The following is a 20112-nucleotide window of genomic DNA, read 5'->3' on the forward strand; positions in this document are numbered from 1 at the left end:
CAAGGCTCTCCTCTGGCCTCCACAGGAATGCACACACAGACACACACGTAAATAAAAATAAATCTTTAAAAACATATACAAAGGGGCTATGAAGAAGGCTCAGCCGTTAAGAGCATCTGCTGCTCTTGCAGAGGATTCAGGTTTGGTTCCAGCACACAGGTGCTGGCTCACAACTGTCAATAACCCCAGTTATGGGGATCTGGCACTCTCTTCTGGCTCTGTGGACAGAGTTTACACATGGTACACTTATATACAAACAGGCAAACATTCATATACATAAATCAGTACAACAGAAAAATGGGGTTCTAAATGTTTAAAATTTTTAAAGCAGTAATGTATATTTGTAGAGTATTTAACATGCTAGCCCATGCATTTCATACTGCACCAAAAACACACCAAGCTAGCTGGGTGTGTGCTGCACACCTTTAATCCCAGCACTCAGGAAGCACAGACATACAGATCTCTGTTTGGGGCCAGCCTGGTCTACATAGAGAGTTCCAGGTTCAGCCTGGGCTACAGAGAGACTTGGTCTCAAAATAGACAAATGAACAAACAAACAATAAAATCTAAAGAACCGCACACAAGGCTTAGCAGAACAATTGAAGTCAGGATGATTACTGTGTCCAAATGCATGGTAGCTGAGTCCCTGGGACAAATGGCTCAATCTACAGCTGTAGACTGTGTGTCCAAATGCAAGATAGTTGTGTCTCTGGGACAAATGGCTGAACCAACAGCTGTAGATGGTAATTAAACAGGAGGGGGGTCTCAGAAACCAGACACTGCTGGCTGTAAGAGTGGGCTCTTCACACAACAGCACAGAACCAATCAGCAGCAGAAGGGAAGCCAACGCTGCCCCCCACTCCTCTCACACAGTGCACAGTTCTGTGCACAAGCAGGACAAGTACTGGACAACCATGGTAGGAGAAGCTGGCACCAGGCCGTTCCTAAGTGAGACAAAGCAGTGGGCTGTTTCTCAGCCAGACCAGAGTCATCTGGATGACGACATATTTCTACCCCAATGAGACTCAGCAACCTAGAATCTCTGATGGTTACACTATCATTCATATATATATATATATATATAGTGTGTGAGAGACAGAGAGACAGAGAGAGACACAGAGAGAGACACACAGAGAGAGAGAGAGACAGACAGAGAGACAGAGAGAGAGAGAGAGAGGAGGCCAGAGAAAGAGAACAACTTCAACTGTCCTTCCTTGAGAGCCATCCACCCTGTTATTTATTTATCTATTTACTTACTTATTTATTTTTGAGATAGAATTTCTCACCGGCCTAGATCTCACTGGTTATGTTAAGCTGGTCTGGTCAGTAAGCCCCAAGAACACACCCGTCTCTACCTCCCCAGCTCTGGGACTATAAGTAGGTGCCATTGTTATAAGCATGTTTTATGAGGGTTTTGGGGACCTCATACTTGTCCAGCAAGCACTTTACCAAATGTGCCATTGACATCTCCCCAGCTCTGCTCTCTGTTTTAAACGTTATCTTCTAAAAGAACTGACATCGCACACATGCCCCCCACGCAATATGCAAAAAGGGAAACTAAATGTAATTTGCAGGTGGATTCAAGCTTAAGATTTCGAGATTCTATTCAAAGCATTCTCCTTCAAAAGCTGTGAAAGCCACAATTGAGAAGTTTCATATTTACCTCAATCATGCTTTTTATTCCTTTCTCTGCTTCAATATTGAGTATGTAAATGCTTGAGGTCTCATAAATCAAAGTACTTTCCACTCAGCGCCTCTGCCTCCTGCCTGGCTGCCTCTACGACCTCACAATTAGACGCCGGGTATTAAAATGCAGGCACACGTAGATTGTGATTTTGAAAGATTGTAGGTCATTGGTTGCCCTATCGGATGGGAACGGAACGAAAAGGCACTCCGGAAAATGACTTAAGGTGATAAAAAATTTACACTTTCAAATGTCTGTGCTAATTAGCAGAAATATTTATTAGCTGCATTGAAACTTCCAAGCAGGGTCTCAAATCCAAGTCTGCTCAGTGCCTTCTACTGAGATGAGGGACTGCATGGTCTCTACAACAGACAGTGGCTCGCAGCCTCTGGCTTTACGACTGTATTTTCACTTTTTATTGTATTTCATTTATTTTGTGTGTTTATGGATGTGCATACATGTGTGCCAAGGCAGAGGACAACTGGTGAATTTAGTTTTCTCTTTCCATCATGTGGGTCCCAGAGACTGAACTCAGGTTGTCAGGAAGGGCAGCAGGTGCCTTTACTGAGTCATCTCACCAGCCTTTGTCTATTTATTTACTTGTTTGTGAGATGATGGGGTCCCAAGTATCCCAGGCTGGCCTTGATAGCTTGCTTTATAGCTAAGGATGACTTTGAACTTCAGATCCTCTTGTCTCCGCCTCCCAGGTGCTCTGGAGCCACCCACTTTGCAGTAGTTGGGATCTCACTGGGGGCTCTGTGCATACAAGAGAGGCATCCAAACAACTGCGCTCCACCCCCAACTTCTGTACTGGATATTTAGGTCACTAATTGCAGCATATAAAACAAGCCTGTTTGGCTGGGTAGTGGTAGTACATGCCTTTAATCCCAGCACTCAGAAGCAGAGGCAATGGATCTCTGAGTTTGAGGCCAGCCTGGTGCACAGAGTTAGTTCTAGGACAGCTAGGGCTATTACACAGAGAAACCCCGTTTCTAAAAATCAAAAAACCAAAAGCCCCAAGTATGTTCAACTCACTGACATTTCAAATGTTAAACCACTTCTTTTGAGACAAGGTCAGAGGCATCCCAGGTTGGCCTTGACCTCCATATGTAGCTGAGAATGATCTTCAACTTCAGATTCTCCTGTCTCACCTCCCAACTGTTGGATTACAGGTGTGCACCAGTACTCTGGATTACAGGTGTGTGCCACCACGCAGGATTGCAGGTGTGCACCAGCACGCTGGATTGCAGGTGTGCGTCAGCACGCTGGATTACAGGTGTGCACCAGCACGCTGGATTGCAAGTGTGCGTCAGCACGCTGGATTGCAGGTGTGCACCAGCACGCAGGATTGCAGGTGTGCACCAACACACTTAGTTTCATTTGGCTCAGGAATGAAACCCAGGACTTCCTGCAACTGTAAAACCTCATGATGGAGCCACATCCACAACCCTAAATGACTTCTTTAAATTCTTAGTCCCCTGCCATGTTTTCCTCTCGATTACCTGGCAAAGAAACCTCATTTATAAACAGTTTTGCCAAGCATGCTATTCCTCACAAGCATGCTACTCCCCTACACAATTACAATGGACTTTCATAGCATGCTATGACTCCTAATTTCCTTAACAAACTTCCACACTGACATATGAGTGTATGTATACATACATATATATGTATGTATGTATATAAAACATATATATTACCAAAGACCCTCAAAAGCATCTCTGATTCATATGCTAAGCAAACATTAATGATATAAAAATAAAAGTGGCTCACACATGCATAACAGTCCAAGAGTGTATGTAGGTATCAAATATATGTTAGTGCTGGGATCAACCGGGGTCTTGCCCATGCTAAGCAGATTCTTCACTAAGCCATGCCTCCTGCCCCTCCAAAGTAAGTTAATATTTGAACACCACATTTAAATTCATGCCAACAAAATAACTCTGTATCTTTTAAAATAGTATGAACAATTGCTTACCGTATTTGTAATTTCTGAGTGGTGGAGGCAGGCTGGTCCTCAAAGGGACATCTGCAAGAGAGAATGATGATTTTTCATTACAAAATATTCAGATAGGACGCCAAGTCTTTCAGTCCTTATATAAGGAAACCATCACTGAGACACTGACCTAGTAGCCACTGATCCAAGAAGTCAGAGGAACTATTGGAAGAACAATTGCTGGGAACGGTGAGAAGGCGCAATCAGAAAGAGTAGCTGTGCCGGGCAGTGGTGGCGCACGCCTTTAATCCCAGCACTCGGGAGGCAGAGGCAGGCGGATCTCTGTGAGTTCGAGACCAGCCTGGTCTACAGAGCTAGTTCCAGGACAGGCTCCAAAACCACAGAGAAACCCTGTCTCGAAAAACAAAAACATAAAACAAAAAACAAAACAAAAAAAAAGAGTAGCTGCTTCACAAGCATGAGGATCTGAACTTGGGTCCCCGGGACCCACAGAAAACGTCAGAGGACAGTGGTTTACCTCTGCATCCCCTAACCCCGGGGGATGGAACCCCTGGAGACCAGCAGTCATCCTAGCCCAGTAAGTGAGCTTCAGCTTCTGTGACAGACCTTTCCAAACAGTGAAGGTGGAGAATGAGCAAGGACAGACATTGGACATTGACTTCAGGCCTCCACACACGTGTGCTCTCCTAAATGTACACCTGAACACGCATGTACATACATGAGGTCCTGGGTTTCCATGCCAGCACTGCATAAACTGGGCATGGTGATACACATTTATAATCCTAGACTTGGGGAAGTTAGGGCAGGCAGTGGATAAGAAGTTCAAGGTCATCTTTGATTACACAGAAAAGTTTGAGTTAGCCTGGGCTACATGAGATCTTGTTTTTCTCCAGATTTATTTATTTTTTTTTTTCCGAGACAGGGTTTCTCCATAGCTTTTGGTTCCTGTCCTGGAACTAACTCTTGTAGACCAGGCTGGCCATGAACTCACAGAGATCCACCTGCCTCCGCCTCCCGAGTGCTGAGATTAAAGGCGTGCGCCACCACCGCCCGGCTCCAGATTTATTTTTACTAATGTTTATTATGTGTGGGAGGATATACACACATGACTGCAGGTGACTTCAGAGGCCTGGGGGTTGGATTCTGTGGAGCTGGAGTTTTAGGCCATTGTGACTGCCCAACATGGGTACTGGGAGCCAAACTTGTATCCTCTGGAAGAAGAATAAGAGCCCTTAGCCTCTGAGCTGTCCTCCCCAGCAGTTTCTAAAAGACAGATAGTATGTAGGCTAGAAGGAAGGGAGGTGGGGAGAGGGAGGGAGGAGGAAAGGGGAATTCCTATATTTAATGTTTTGCCACTGATAACAAATCAGAGGGTGTACTCCCCGAGAGTGATCAGGAGAACTGGCTCTGATGTTACAGTATGTGGAGACACAGAGAGACGGGGCTGTGACCACCACACTTTCTTTGTATCTCAGCTCCACTGTCGTGTCCACTGACAGCCCCAAGGGTACTAGCTCCTTAGATGTTGCTATAGCCATGCTGCTTGACCTAAGATGGCTCCATTCTCGAATTCATAAATCCCTGAAGATTAAGGCACCATGGACTGTCTTCTCAAGTCGTGAGCAGAGACCACAGTCTGCTTCTCTCACGTGTAGTTGCTATCTAAAAAATCATCTGTGGTGTGTGGTAGGCACTCAGAAACCCTTGAGAAGGAGAAACACTGTAAACCCCTTCACCTGGCAATTGTGAGCACCAAGGCTCCAAGGAGGCAATTAGTGATGCCTGGTGATTGTGGGCTAGAACATCTTGTACCAAAAATGAAATTCTTAACATACATGCACATGAACACATGTACACACATGCAAGGAATATCAACTGAAAACCAAACACCAGGGCTACAACAATGCAAGCTAGTTAATATAAATACAAACACACATACAAATAAACTCATTATTAACACAAACGATACAGAGAGGCCACCCTCAGGGCGGGAGGGGTAACTCCCTGCTCTCCAACTGTAGACTGTGCACAGAAGGAACTTCTGAACCACGGGCCCCGGGGCCCGGCCTGGACTCAGCTGGTGGAGTGCTTGCCTGGCCGGATGAAGCTCTTGGTTTGGTGTCTAGCACAGCACAGAACAAGAGAAGTGATGTACGTCTGTAATTTAAAACCTTAGGAGGTGGAGGCAGGAGAAATAGATGTTCAAGGACATTCTCGGCTCTGTAGCCAGTGAGAGGACAAAGAGCATGAGGAAAGCAGAGGTGCTCAACAGGACACGAGGAGGGTGACGGGGTCTCCATGAGCTGCCTCCCACAAAGCTGGAACCCCACCTCATAGAGACTTCCCAGCAAACTCGAACCAAAGAGAATCCTCCCATAAGCCAACCAGTCCTCGGGACTTCCAGAAGCATACCAAGTCTGAGTAGCTGTCAGAGTCAAGAGGAGCCTGAGACACCAGACAACCATGGACCCGGTAGGAGGCCGGCTAACCAGACAACCATGGACCCGGTAGGAGGCTGGCTAGAAAACACACCTGCCACACAGTCCGGATGATCTGGGTTTGATCTCCGGGACCCATGTACAGGCGAAGGAAGAGAAATGACTCCATAAGCTTGTCCTTTGACACGACACAGGTGCATGCACACGCACACACACACACATCATACACACACTATACACAACAATAATAAAATAAGGTTAGAAAACAAAACCATGATAATGAAGTATAAAGTGGAATCCTGCCTGGAAACCTTGAGCAAGAAAACAAACAAACAAACAAACAAAAAAAGAATTCGAAATAAATTTTAGTCAATGCTGGTGTGCTCGTCAGTTCATAGCTGTAGCCAATGTAATGTTCTAATGTACAATGGTAAGAGAGGAATCTGGGGGTATTAAATGCAAAGAAATATGAAAAGATAAAAAGGAAATGTTGGGGCTAGAGAGATGGCTCAGTCAGCAAAGTTCTTGCCACATAATCTTGAGTTCCCAAGTCCAACAACAAGCATCCGTGTAAAGAGGGCTGTGTGGCTGTGCATGGTTGTGACCCAGCACTGGGGAAGTGGAGCCAGGAGGACCCTGGCCAGCTAGCCTAGCCAGTGAGCTCCAGGTCATACAAGGAGCGACTCTATCTCAAACAAACAAACAAACAAACAAACAGATAGAGGATAGGAAGCTGGAGAGATGGCTCAGTGGTTGAAAATGCGTACTGCTCTTGCAAAGAAAGGACCAGGGTTCGGTTCCCAGCACCCACATCACGTGGCTCATAACAGCCTGTAATCCCAGTTCCAGGCAGTCCAGCACTCTCTGGCCTCCACAGGCAATTGCACACACACGGTGCACACAAACTCATATCGGTGCACACACACACATAATAATAATCCTTTTGTTAAAGCAAGGTGGATAGCACTTGAGGAAGGACATCCAAGGGTGGTCCAGGAGGATCCAGAGGGCACAAGCCCAATATATATGCATACATGAACACGTACCAACATGGACATGCACGTGCATGCACTGGGGGGGGGGAGAAAAAGGTGAAAAAAAATCTTACAGTAGCAAGGCTACAGTGCCCCCTTGGGACAGCAGGCTGCTTCACAAAGCAACATCGCCAGGAGTAAAGGGACATAAAGAAATCTTCAGAACCTGAAAGCTGGACAGAGCCGTCACAGTTCGTCACAGAGAATGACCTACCATTCAGAAGTAGGATTTGAAATCTCAGAAAATATCAAAATGCTTCTAAATCAAAGACTATCTGAAATCTCATCTCATCTACATAATTGGTTTCTGCACTCTTATGATGCTGCTTTAGAACACTGGCCACTTACATAAGGTATCATGGTAGTTCTATAATCAAAATATGAGATTAAGGAGACCTACAGCTGAAAGATCCCGAGAGCTGGGCGTGGCTAAGGATTCCTATGTAAGCTTCCCCTGAGCGCAATAAAGGGGGCATTGGCATTCTTGTATCAAGGATGACCCGTGTCCACGTCTCTGTCTCTCTGTCTGTTTGTGTGTCTGTCTCTGTGTTTTTAGGTCTTCAGCTTAGCTCCCAGTTCGCGTACCATCTTGAGTGGCACGGTGCTACAGGACTGTCGGTTTTTACAGGGCAGGAACAGGACCTGTTGGCTTTTAACATGTGGCCCCACCAACTTTTCAGAGTTTCCCAGGACCTCAAATCAGATGACATGCTTGAACACAGAGTCCACAAGCTCAAAAAAGTCCATATCCTAAAGGGTTTGTTTTGTTTTGTTTTTGTTACCAAGTCTCCCGTGACAGAAGCTGGCCTCAAACTCCCTAAGAAGCTAAGAAAGACCTTGAGCTCCTGATTCTCCCACCTCCACCTTGGAGCACTAGGATTCCAGTATGTGCCGCCATGCCCAGCGTGTGCGGTGTTTAGGACAGAACCCAGGGCCTTGAGCATGCCAGGTCAGCACTCCACCAACTAAGGAACGTCCCTGGCACCCCTAGTTCACTTCCACAGCTGAACCTTCCCACATACTCAAGAAAAATGGGCAGTGATCGCGTCATTACTGTGGCAGGCCTGAGGGTGTAGCTGTGACAGGGACTGTCTGGGGACCATGGTAACCAACAGTCGCTGTGAATGAATCGTTCTGTGGTGCTGGGAAACCACCACTTCCTGTACCACCATAGCAACTTGAAAATCGTATCTTATTCCTGAGGATGTCAAAAGGGTCCTATTCTGCCTGACCAAGAACACCACACCCTTGCTGCACTGATGCCAACAGCAGAGTCCTTCGCCCCTGTGATGTCTTGAGCACATGGCCGGGAGGCGGCTCAGCAGCAGGTAAAGGCACCTGCCACCAAGTCTGACGTCCTGTGTTTAATCTCTGGGGCCCACGTGGTACAGGGTAGTCTGACTTCCTCCTCCGTACACATACTGCGGTTCACACATGTGCACATGCACAAGCAGGTTATCATGCCCATGAACATATGTACACACAGAGAGAAAATAAATAAAATGTAATAAAAATGAGAAAATGATTTGAAAGTAACTGTAGAACTGTTTGTAGTTCAAACTTTGAATATGTTTTCTCATTTGAGGAATGACTTTCCAAATGCAGGCTACTCTGTAATTGGCACTGGGGGTGACCGGAACATGTTACCCCAACATATGCCCACCTGCCACAACGATTATTGGGAACTAAAAGCTGATGTCTAGTACTCTCTCCTTCCCTGCTTGTCTAAGACAGCCTACAAATAGGCTTTCTTCCAGAGCGACCTTAGAAAACTGTTATGCCCCCATCAGCCTGCAGGGGGCATCAGAGTGTACCATACCGCAAAACTCCAGCAACCAGGCCTTCTCTATTCCCCTCTCCACAAGATTCCACCTGTAAGCATCAAGATCCTCTTCCTTGTCTGGGCACTTCTCTGGGAATTTTTCATCCCTAGGGATCCCACATTTATGGCGTGCACCTAGCCATAAGCTCCTGCTGGCTTTCCTCTTGTTCACCTGTCTCTTTCAACAGAGAACTTACGATGCTGGAGCTGGGGAGATGGCTCAGCGGGTAAAGCACTTGCTTGCCCTTGTCATGCAAGTGTGAAGACTTGATTGACTCCCCAGAGACCACATCAGCGCAGGCATGGTAGTAAATGTCTGCAATGCCACAGCCACGGGCAACTGAAGGGCAGAGGATCACCAGATGCAAGAAACAAAAGACCCTGTCTCAAGTGAGATGGACGGTGAACAATGACACGCAGCTGTCCCGACCTCCATGTGTGCTGTGTGACATATGAGTGTGGGGGGCATGCTTGCACATAGGCACACATCATACGTAAGTTTTTAAAAGAACTTACGAGTGAGGAAAAGTTAGTTTTTCTTTCCTATAGCATTATTTTTAGTATGAAATATCAATATTCCCCTAATAATTAAGAACAACAAATAGCTAGGTCTAGTGGCACATGCATTTAATCCCAGCACTGGGAAGACAAGGCAGGTAGATCTCTCAGTTCAAAGCCAGCCTGGTCTACAGAGTGAGTTTCAGAACAGTCAGGGCAACACAGAAAAACCCTGTCTTGAAAGCAAAAAAGAATATGGCAACAAAACTTTATAGTCTAGGTGTCAGTCGGAAGATACTTCACAAAATGACTTAAATAACCACAGAAAGGAAACCTGCCACCAAACCAAGCCCATGTATCTACCTCTCAAAAAGAGAGCTCAAGGAATTAGGGCAAGTAGTTAGAGCAGTGAAACAGCTTACTCATAGATGACGAGATGGCTCAGCAGCTAAGAGTCCTTAATTCTCTTGCAGAAAACCAAGGCTTAGCTCCCAGAACCCGTGGGGCGCTCACATCTGCCCATCACCCCAATTCCAGAGAATCTGGTGCCCTCTTCTGGTCTGCATTAGCACTGCATGCATGTGGTACACACACACACACATATATACACACACACACACACATAAAATTAAATAAATCTTTAAAAATATTTACTCAAGATGCCTATAAAACCATAAAGACAATAGGCCAATACGTTGGGGAAAACACACCAATTTTTAAAATTATATTTTATTTATTTATTGTGTATCAGTGTGGACATACATGCCATGGTGCACTTTTGGGGGCCAGAGCACAACCTGTAGGAATTAGCACCCTCCTTCCACCACATGGAACAAACTTGGGTCATCAGAATTGATGTCAAGTGCTTTATTCATTAAGCCATCTCACTGGCCTTAAAAAATACATCTTAACTCAGTGTAAGCGAGGCAAGGAGAAAGAAGAAGGGCTTAGGTAAGGAAAGAATGGTGGCTGGACATCCCTAGGCCCCATTCCCATGGAGTGGAATGGGATGGAGATGTGAAATCGGTGGTCAGTACACATGTAATACAGTATACATGTTATCATAACACCATGGTGCTCACTGCAACAGATATGTCATCTATGACGTTCAAGTTGAAAAAAAGAGTAGGAAAAAAAATCATGATCTTAGTAACGTTTTTAAAATTATTTGTGTGTGTGTGTGTGTGTGCATCTCCTTGTCTGCGAGTGCACCACATGTATGCAGTACCCACAGAGGCCAAAAGAGCCTCAGATCTCCTGAGCTGTACTGATAAGAACCAAACCAGGCCCTCTGCAGGAACAGCGAGCACTCTTAGCCACTTACCCAGCTCGCTAAGTAACTTCATAGTTTTGTGCTGGGTTCATTCCTAGAGCACACGTGGCCCTCAGGCCACAGGTTAGACACACCTGCTTGAAACCTGGAAAATATCTCAGCCACTCCTATCTATCACGCCTTTTGGTTTGAAGAGATAAGAAAGATTGGATTTATTTTATAGATAAAATAACAGTCATTATTTACCACCTCCTAAGTACACATTAAGTGATTGACAGGTCTGCACGAACTGACCCAAAAGGCAGGGTAGCAAAGGGACAGACACGACATGCATACAGAAATGTCACCCAGCAGACACCTACACAGACCCAAGGGAACAGTGAGGACTTTAAGCAAAAGTGGTTTTCAAGTCCCTGAAAAGTAACCCTGGCAACCTTCATTATCATGACACACACAGGCTGGGAGATAACTTAGTGGGTAAAACACTTGCCACATAATTCAGATCCCAAGAGCCCGGTGGGTGGGGGTGGGGTTTGAATAGATACGAACCCCATGGACTCATGTGTCTGAATGGTTGGACTATAGGGAGTGGCACTATTAGGGGTGTGGCCTTGTTGGACAAAGTATGTCACTGTAGGGCAGGCTTTGAGGTCTCATATGCTCAAGCTATGCCCAGTGTGGGAGACAGTTCACTTCCTGTTGCCTATGGATCAAGATGTAGAACTCTCAGCTACTTCTCCAGCACCATGTCTGTCTACATGATACCATGCTCCTTGATAATGGACTAAACCTCTGAAACTGTAAGTCTTCCCCAATTAAATGTTTTCCTTTATAAGAGTTGCTGTGGTCATAGTGTCTTTCACAGCAGTAGAAACCCTAAGTAAGACAGTGGGCATGGATGTTGTTTATAAATCCAACCTCAGAAGGCAGAGAGAGAGGGAGAGAGAGCTGACTAACAAAACCAGCTTTGTCAGTGAACTCTGGGTTTGACTGAGAGACTGTGCACCTCAGTGAATACGGGGGGGAGGGCAACAGAATGATCCCTGAAACCAACCTCAGACTTTCTCATGCATGCATGCACACGCATACACACACACACACACATACACGTGCGCACACACAAATACACACATGCAAAGAGACACAAGCTTGCATGTGAAAATGGCAAAATAAAAAGTCACACAGGTTACAAATCACGGAACTATATATTAAGAACTATGGACTATATTCTATATCAATTTTGCTTCACTTAAAAGAATCAAAGCATTCGCTAGAGGCCTGTGGAATACTTCAGCAGTGAAGGGCAGCAAGGCCGCCAGGATGGGGCTGCACTTCTACCTCTGCATGTCCAGAACGATAAACAAGCACCGCCACAAGGTATCCATCTCCGAGCCAGAGAGCTGGCTCAACTGCTAAAAACACCTGCTGCCAAGCCTGATGACCTGAGTTCGAACCCCAGCCCCTCATGGTGAAAGGAGAGACCCTGATACTGTAAACTGGAAGCCCAGAGTGAGTGAAATCCTGAATGTCTGACAGAAGCAGGGCCTCTTAAGGATTCCAAGACTAACTGGTCCATGGAAAACTGGCAAAGCCATTACCCATATGGGCCAGACTCAAGAAGGATGGCAAAGCTTGGGCATCCAAGTATGTGGGGAATCTTTGTCAACCAATTATCTTTAAGAGGTGGGACCGAGTTAGGGTGTGGCTTTCTGGGACCCAGAGAAAAACAGGGCGCAGCCCAGGTGCGCTCTCTCTGTGGCATCCTCACAGCACAGCTGAGCTTGGACTTCTCGTTCCTGTTCTGTGAGTTTGCCCCTTGTAATAAATAAAAATATAACTGTTTTATCCTTTAGCTAGCTTGCTTATTTCTCGACCTGAGGTAATTCAACACAATTATGAGAGATTATGGATCAGCATGCAAAGATTAGCAACTGCAGTTTCCTTCTCTCAGAGTTTACAGCCTGGACTGCTGGCCTCCAGAGACCTCCTCCAAGACTAGCAACTCCCACCCCATCCTGTGCTGAAGCTTACAGCCTGGAACTGTTCACCTCCAGAGACCTCCTCCAAGACTAGCAACTCCCACCCCATTCTGTGCTGAACCTTACAGCCTGGAACTGTTCACCTCCAGAGACTTCCTCCAAGACTAGCAACTCCCACCCCATCCTGTGCTGAACCTAATAAACATGCTGAGGTTCCAGACAGCAGAGGTATCAGTTAGAGAATACGGGCGGCCGGGTGCCGGGGACACAGCCCCGCCACTCCCACTTCAACAACTGTCTGTGTGTCTATCCTCCTTCATTCCCTTGTCATCCCTAGCCAGGGTTCTGGGGACCCGGGTTGTGTGGGATGAGGCAGGCTGGTCAGACAGTGAGCCTGAGGGATACTCTGTCTCACCTCCCCAGTGGGATTACAGGTACACACCCCCATTCTGTTATTACATGGGTTCTGGGGGAGCAAACACATATTCTCCTCACACTCGTGTGCAAACACTTGACAGTGCCCTCCCCTGTCCTAGACCCTAGTCTGTCTGAGGCTAAACACAATGGTTCGAACTCCTGATGAGTGTGTTCACACTACTCACTAACAAACCGGGGCAGCTAGTGACAGGCCCAGGACACGGGCCAGCTTGGCCCTGTTGGCACCAGCTTCCAGAGTACTTCTGGACTGGGGAAGAACTGCTTCAGGGCTTCTCTTGGTTGATTTTTTTTCCTATTTAAGCATAAATATTGCTAAGTAGCCTAGGCTAGCCTAAAAGTCACTCTATAGTCTAGGCTGGCCTGAAACTTGCTAGATAGCCCAAGTTAGCTTTGAAATCATGATTCTCCTGGCTCTGCGTCCTGAGTGCTGGGATTACAGGTGTGCATCACTGGACCCAAGCGAATTTTGAACTTTTCAAAGATTATTATTAACACGTAGTCAGATGTTCACTGTCAAAATACAAATGAAACAAAGTACCTCTATTTCTCATACCTTGCTTTAGAAAAATTATAAATTCCTTCACAGTTTGGTCCAAATTAACTCCATGATATACTACAGGTCTGAAATTTCGATGTTCAAACGAACGGATGAGGCGAACGGTGACCGTTGCTTCCTTGGCAGCCATGTGGAGAGAAACCTGTGGTAAGACACATGATAAAGTGGATCAAGGCAGGGCTGTGGAAGAGCGAGCTTTCGGATCGAGCTGAGCACATATGGGGGTCTTCTGCTATCCCAGTGCTTGGGAATCGGAGTCAAGAGACTCCTGGGGCAATCCGGCTGGCAAGACTGGCCATCCTGGCACCCTGCCTCAGTAAATGAAGTGGAGACTGACTAAGGAAGACATCCATTGTCAACCTCAGGCCTCCTCCACATGCACACATGTGCACCCAAACACACATGCACACATGCTACACATACACACACATTAAAATAAATAAAATTCAAATAAAAGTTATTTCTTAGTCAGGGGCAGGGACTTTAATAATTGGCAACATTCTGTGTCTTAAGCAAGATATTAAACATAGGGACAGTATGTTATTTTTAGCCTTTCAATTTGTCTGAAATAGTTCATAACCACAAGTAAGTCACATAAACTTGGCTTTAAAAGTCTCTCTGAATAACTGAGCCTTTGTCCAATTGTTTTACTAAGGTTGGGGGAAAGATACAGCATATTAAGCATGAAAAACCAGGGAGTTTACTATTTGAATGCATCAAATAATTTATAATTAAAATTAGCATATTAGCTATAATGAAATGGCTTCTATAAAACCTGCAATAGATTTTCCCCATAAAATAAAGTAAAGGTTCATCTAACCTGCCTCTTGGTTAATAAACCTAATAAATCTTTTGATAATTCCAATATTGGTGATTACAGCAATCCCCATACCACCTTCATAATTCTCCTCAGAAAAACACAGTCCTAAAAGCTACCAAACAATAGTTCAACATCTACAAAACAAAAATTTTCAACATACTGAGGCACTAAATATTACTGACACAATCCAGTTTCAGGAATCTTTTCTCCTGAGCTGTTCCCCACTCAGCCCTGAGTGTCTTCTTTGTGTTCATGTATGTGTGAGCGCACAGGTGCATGTATGTTGTATGTATGGGTGGAGGTCAGAAGACAATCTCATGTTGTTCCTCGGGTGCTGTGGTGGTTTAAAAAGGAATGGCCCCCATAGGCTCACATATTTGAATGTTTGGTCTTTAGGGAGTGGCACTATTAGGAGGTGTGGCCTTGTTGGGGTAGGTGTGGCCTTGTTGGGGTAGGTGTGGCCTTGTTGGGGTAGGTGTGGCCTTGTTGGGGTAGGTGTGGCCTTGTTGGAGGAGGTGTGGCCTTGTTGGGGTAGGTGTGGCCTTGTTGGAGGAGGTGTGGCCTTGTTGGGGTAGGTGTGGCCTTGTTGGGGTAGGTGTGGCCTTGTTGGAGGAAGTGTGTCGCTAGGGGTGGGCTTTGGGGTTTCAAATGCTCACGAGAGGCCCAGTGTCTCTCTTCCTGCTGCCTCAGGATCTAAATGTAGAATTCTCAATCACTTCTCCAGACCATGTCTGCCTGCACACTGCCGTGCTTTCTGCAGTGATGACAACGGACTAAACTGTAAGCCTGTCCCAGTTAAATGCTTTCCTTTGTAAGAACTGCAGTGATTATGGTGTCTCTTCACGGAAGAGGATTCTGAATAAGACAGAGGCCTTCTACTTTTGTCCGATGCACTGGTTCTCACTGGCCTGGAATCTTACCGCTGGCCACAGCAGCTGGCCAGTGAGCTGCCGGGGGCCCACCTGTCCCTGACTAAAGCACCAGCTGCAGCTGTTTAACCCCACACTCATGTCCTCTGTTTACAAGACACGTGCTTCTGACTGCCCATCTCTCCAGCCCAGGTTTTCATTCTGACTACATTTATTTATTCACCTCTCTGTCTGTCTGTCTGTCTGTCTGTCTGTCTATCATGTGTGTACATTCGGGCAAACTGTGGCATGGTATGCACCCATGTGGAGGTCAGAGGACAACTGGTGGGGGCAATTCTCTCTTTGCACGATGTGGACTGAACTCAGTTTGTACAGCAAGCCCCTTTACCCAGTATGCTGTCCCTCCAGCCCATGCTCTGCTTCTCTCTCTTTCTCTCTTTCTTTCTTTCTTTCTTTCTTTCTTTCTTTCTCTTTCTTTGATTTATTATGTATACAGTGTTCTGCCTGCATGTGTGCCTACACTGCAGAAGAAGGGCACCAGATCTCATTATAGACGGTTGTGAACCACCACGTGGTTGCTGGGACCTCTGAACCTCTGGACTCAGCACCTGTCCAACCAACCATATGCTCTGGCTCTGGATTGTGATGTTAGTCATATATATCTGCACATGTGTTCAAACTGCATAAAATAAATGTATGGACACACAGACACGCCTAGACATACACAAACACAAGTGCATGTACAACAGTGAAATATGAACTGAAACCATGGATTGTGCCAACAGCAGTTGTCTAGCCATGAAAACAGACTATATTCAAGCCAGAACTACCACCAGGGAGACACTGGGCAAGAGGTATAACAACTCTTATCTGCATTATTTCTTATGATTTCATGGAGAACTACAACTATCTCAAAAAAGTTTCTAAAACTTATCATTTAGTGTGGTGATTTGAAAGAAAATGACCCATAGGGAGTAGCATTATTAGGAGGTGTGGCCTTGCTGGAGGAAGTACGTCACTGTGGGGGCGGGCTTTGAGGTCTCTTGTTCAAGCTTTGCTCAGTGTGACACTGAGATCACTTCCTATTGCCTGCAGGTCAAGATGTAAGACACCCAGCTACCGCTCCAGCACCATGTCTGCCTGCGCGCTGCCGTGTCCCACCATGATAATGGACTAAATCCCTGAAAATGTAAGCCAGCCCAATTAAATGTCTTTCCTTTACAAGAGTTGCTGTGGTCTTGGTGTCTCTTCCCTAAGTAAGACATTCAGACAAGCCTGCTGCCATGATGAATGGAGGGACCGCACTGAACAACACAGCACCAAAACCATCAGGGAAGAGCCCAGTAGAGACCTTAGAGACACCACAGCAGCCATTGGCTGTCAGCACCTAAACGCACCAGCCAATCTAATGAATGCATCAAGCCCAGAGCTTCCAGCGTATTTACTGACAGAGGCAGGATCAGTGACACAGAGGTAGCAGCCAAGGTCAGACGCTAAGGGAGTCTACTGGAGGCATGGCCTGGTTTCTTCATCAAACTCCCAAACAATAAAGAAGACAGTCTAGGAGACTGGTCAGGGGGTAAAATACTTACTGTTCAAGCGTGAGAACCTTTAGCTCCTCAGAACATAGATAAAGCCAGGCTTGAGAGTGAACATCTGTAATTCCAGGGTTTCTGTGAAGACAGGGAAGCTAGAGCCACGAGAATCCTAGACGCTTGCAAGTAAGCTGGCCTGGCACACAGAGAGGGGACAGCACAGACCTCCGGATCAATAAGAAGGTGGGGTGGGGGTGGAGAGATGGTCCAGTAGTTAGGAACACTCACTGCTCTTCCAGAGGACCTGGGTTCCATTCCCAGCACCCATGTTAGGAAGCCCACAACCACCTGCAATTCTAGCTCCTGGGGATCCAACACCCTCTGCTGGCTTCCATAGGCGTCTGCATTCCTGTACAGCAGTGATTCTCAACCTCCCTAATACTGCAACCTTTTACCACAGTTCCTCGTGCTGTGCTGACCCCACCTGTAAAGTTATTTTGTTGCTACTTCATAACTACAATGTTGCTACTGTTACGAATCGTAATATAAATAATCTTCTTCCTATGGTCTTAGGTGACCCCTGTGAGAGGGTCATTCAACCCCCAAAGCCCTCCCGACCCACAGGTTGAGAACTGCTGATGTACACAAGCCCTACACTGACACACCTACGGCATAGATTAGAGATAATGAAGCAACAGGGGCTGGAGAGACGGCTCAGCAATTAAGAGCACTTTCGACACTTCCTTCCAAAAGACCAGAGTTCTGTTCCTAAAACCTACACCAGATGGTTCACATTTACTGGTCACTCCAGCTTCACAGGATCCAGTAACTTCTGTCCTACTTGGGCACCTGTACCCATGTGGCACTCACATACACATATATATGAGCAAATCTTTAAAAACAAAATAATAAGCAAAATGTGGAAGGTGAGAACCAACCCTCGAGGTTGTCTTCTAAGCTCCACATGCACACTGTTCCATGTATGTATCTTCACTCACACATATACATACATCATACACACATCACACATACAAGGAAACTGGGCACAAAGAGTGACAGACAGTCATGTATCTAGATTGGCATGGTTCAGACATGGGTTGGGTACCCATGTAGTGGTATGGAGGGGTGGTAGGACCTTCAAAAGGTGGGAGTCTCATCCAGAGATGGGGCTCAGTGGCAGAGTACATGCTCAGAATAAAGGGGGCCCCTGGGCTCAATTCCCAGCATCATATGGTTATATTCCAGTAACATACTGAGCCACAGCAAATAAATCCAAATAGCATTCAGTGGTTAGTACACCAGAATCAAGCCACAACACACGGTGGTGGCACACGCCTTTAATCTCAGCACTCGGGAGGCAGAGGCAGGTGGATGTCAGTGATTTCGAGGCCAGCCTGGTCTACAAGAGTGAGTTCCAGGACAGGCTCTAAATCTACAGAGAAACCCTATCAAAAAAAACAAAACAAAACAAAACAAAAAAACAAACAAACAAAAAAAAAAAAACAAAGCAGAATCAGGTCACATGGTCACATGCCTGGAAAGAGTCTGAACCATCTGCACAGCACCGAAAGTCTCGCACAGCCCAGCTTGGGCCCCCACCATCACAATCCACTTTCCCTGCATCCTTCCAGCTATAACGACAGCTCCTGGCTTCCCACACAGTCGCCAAGCTTGCGCCACACCCTCCCACTGTTACTCCCTTTATCCTCCAACAATGGGAGCTTCAGGAAGCAGGTCAGAGACTCCCAACATGGGCCAGCTTCGATCTGAGTGCCTCCTCCCTCAGGCTGAGCTCTGGAGCTCTCTCCCATTGAAGGAGAATATACTGCTCACAGGAAAATATACTACATGCTCGGTTTCTTCTAGATCCGGCAACTTGGGCTACCTGAGGTGCATCAGAGGGTCAGGAATGCTTGCTGGTGAAAGAGCGGTGCTGAGGACAACCTGCATTCCCCGAGACACACCAGCAGGCATCCTGCAACAACGCAAGAGGGCCACAGGAGAGGTGCGCAAGCTGGGAGCCATACAGTGCCTGCCTGGAATGCACGAGGCTGGACCCCAGCACCCCAAAAGTCATCAGAGAGGGAAGAAAGAGGGAAGGAGTTAAGAAGGGAGGGAGGGGTGAAGGAAGGGTGTCAAGAGGGAAGGAAGGATGAGTGAGAGAAGAGAAGGGAAGGCAAGAGGGAGATAAAGGAGGAGAGGAAGGGAGGAGAGGAAGGAGATGTACAGAAAATCTTATTGTTTCCCAACAATAACAAATTTTAAAAGCAAAATTAACATTTAAATATCTATAAAAGTAATATTCAACAGCAACTCAGTATCTCTGTATTACAGGCAGTTCAGCTGAACCTAGGCTGGGCACACCTTAATGTACAGGCTTGGACAGGGCTTTGAAAAGTGAGAGTGCCCGGGGCTTAGGAAGGTCTTTAAACCTCCCCTCTACAAAACCTGTTCAGGTGGGTGCCTGCCGGAGCACCCGGTTCCCTGGCGGCCACATCACTGCAGAATCGAGGGCCCCACTGGCCCGGGCTTCAACATGCTTAGGGGTTCAGTGTCATCAAAGTCAAGATGCTTCCAGACTCCAGTCCTCTGAGTGACAGACATTCAGGAACTAGGAAAGTAGCGACAGGCTGCCACAACAGCCAGGACTTGGCAGTTTCCCAAGCCGGAGCCTCTCCGCTGGGCAGAGTTCCCAGCTGAGCAGCTAGGAGCCTAGTAAGGCTGGATCCTTCTCTCCTGGCGAGAGCAGCGGTGTGTACATGTGAAACATAAGAGCCTGCCATCCCTCAAACATGGAGAACACACATGTCCACATCACACTGATCTCTATCAGCTCAAAGAAAGCATGTAACTAGAGCTGATTTGGGCTGTTAACGTAGTTTGTGTCTACGAAGTTGGTTATCAACACTGAGTTACAACTCAGGAATCCCTGCTAAGACAAACACGGGGTCAGGCTCCTAGGAACCTCTGGTCCTGGAAATTTTATCAGTTGATAAAGACATAAACTGTCCTGTTCTGTCATGCATGTCTGTTAACGTTGAATTCACAGATGATGGCACTGGCCATGTGTGGGGAAATTTGTCCACCATACCTGTCGGCTCTGTAAGGTATACGTGGCCCTCTCACACTTATGAACACGCAGTGATCCAGATCTATGTCTGGAGGTCTTACACAAGCAAAAGATAGGGACAAGCTACATGGGTCTGTCA

At 46.4% G+C, this 20112-nt stretch overlaps 1 protein-coding gene across 4 annotated transcripts in view; it reads right to left on the minus strand.

Moving 5' to 3' along the window:
• The window catches only part of C5H2orf76 (chromosome 5 C2orf76 homolog), a 61748-nt gene that overhangs the window by 23874 nt on the left and 17762 nt on the right, over positions 1-20112 (minus strand). For 2 of the 4 annotated variants that reach the window (XM_057770369.1, XM_057770370.1), the window contains exons 2-4: positions 16961-17041; positions 13677-13821; positions 3663-3713 (exon numbers count right to left, since the gene is read on the minus strand). In XM_057770369.1, the coding sequence (XP_057626352.1) occupies positions 3663-3713; positions 13677-13809 (184 nt within the window). In that variant the 5' untranslated portion in view covers positions 13810-13821; positions 16961-17041. The remainder of the gene's footprint in view (positions 1-3662; positions 3714-13676; positions 13822-16960; positions 17042-20112) is intronic. The other 2 variants (XM_057770371.1, XM_057770368.1) reach the window with 1 other exon arrangement.

This window comes from Chionomys nivalis, chromosome 5, assembly GCF_950005125.1.
Source record: "Chionomys nivalis chromosome 5, mChiNiv1.1, whole genome shotgun sequence".
In the NCBI taxonomy this organism is placed as follows: Eukaryota; Metazoa; Chordata; class Mammalia; order Rodentia; family Cricetidae; genus Chionomys; species Chionomys nivalis.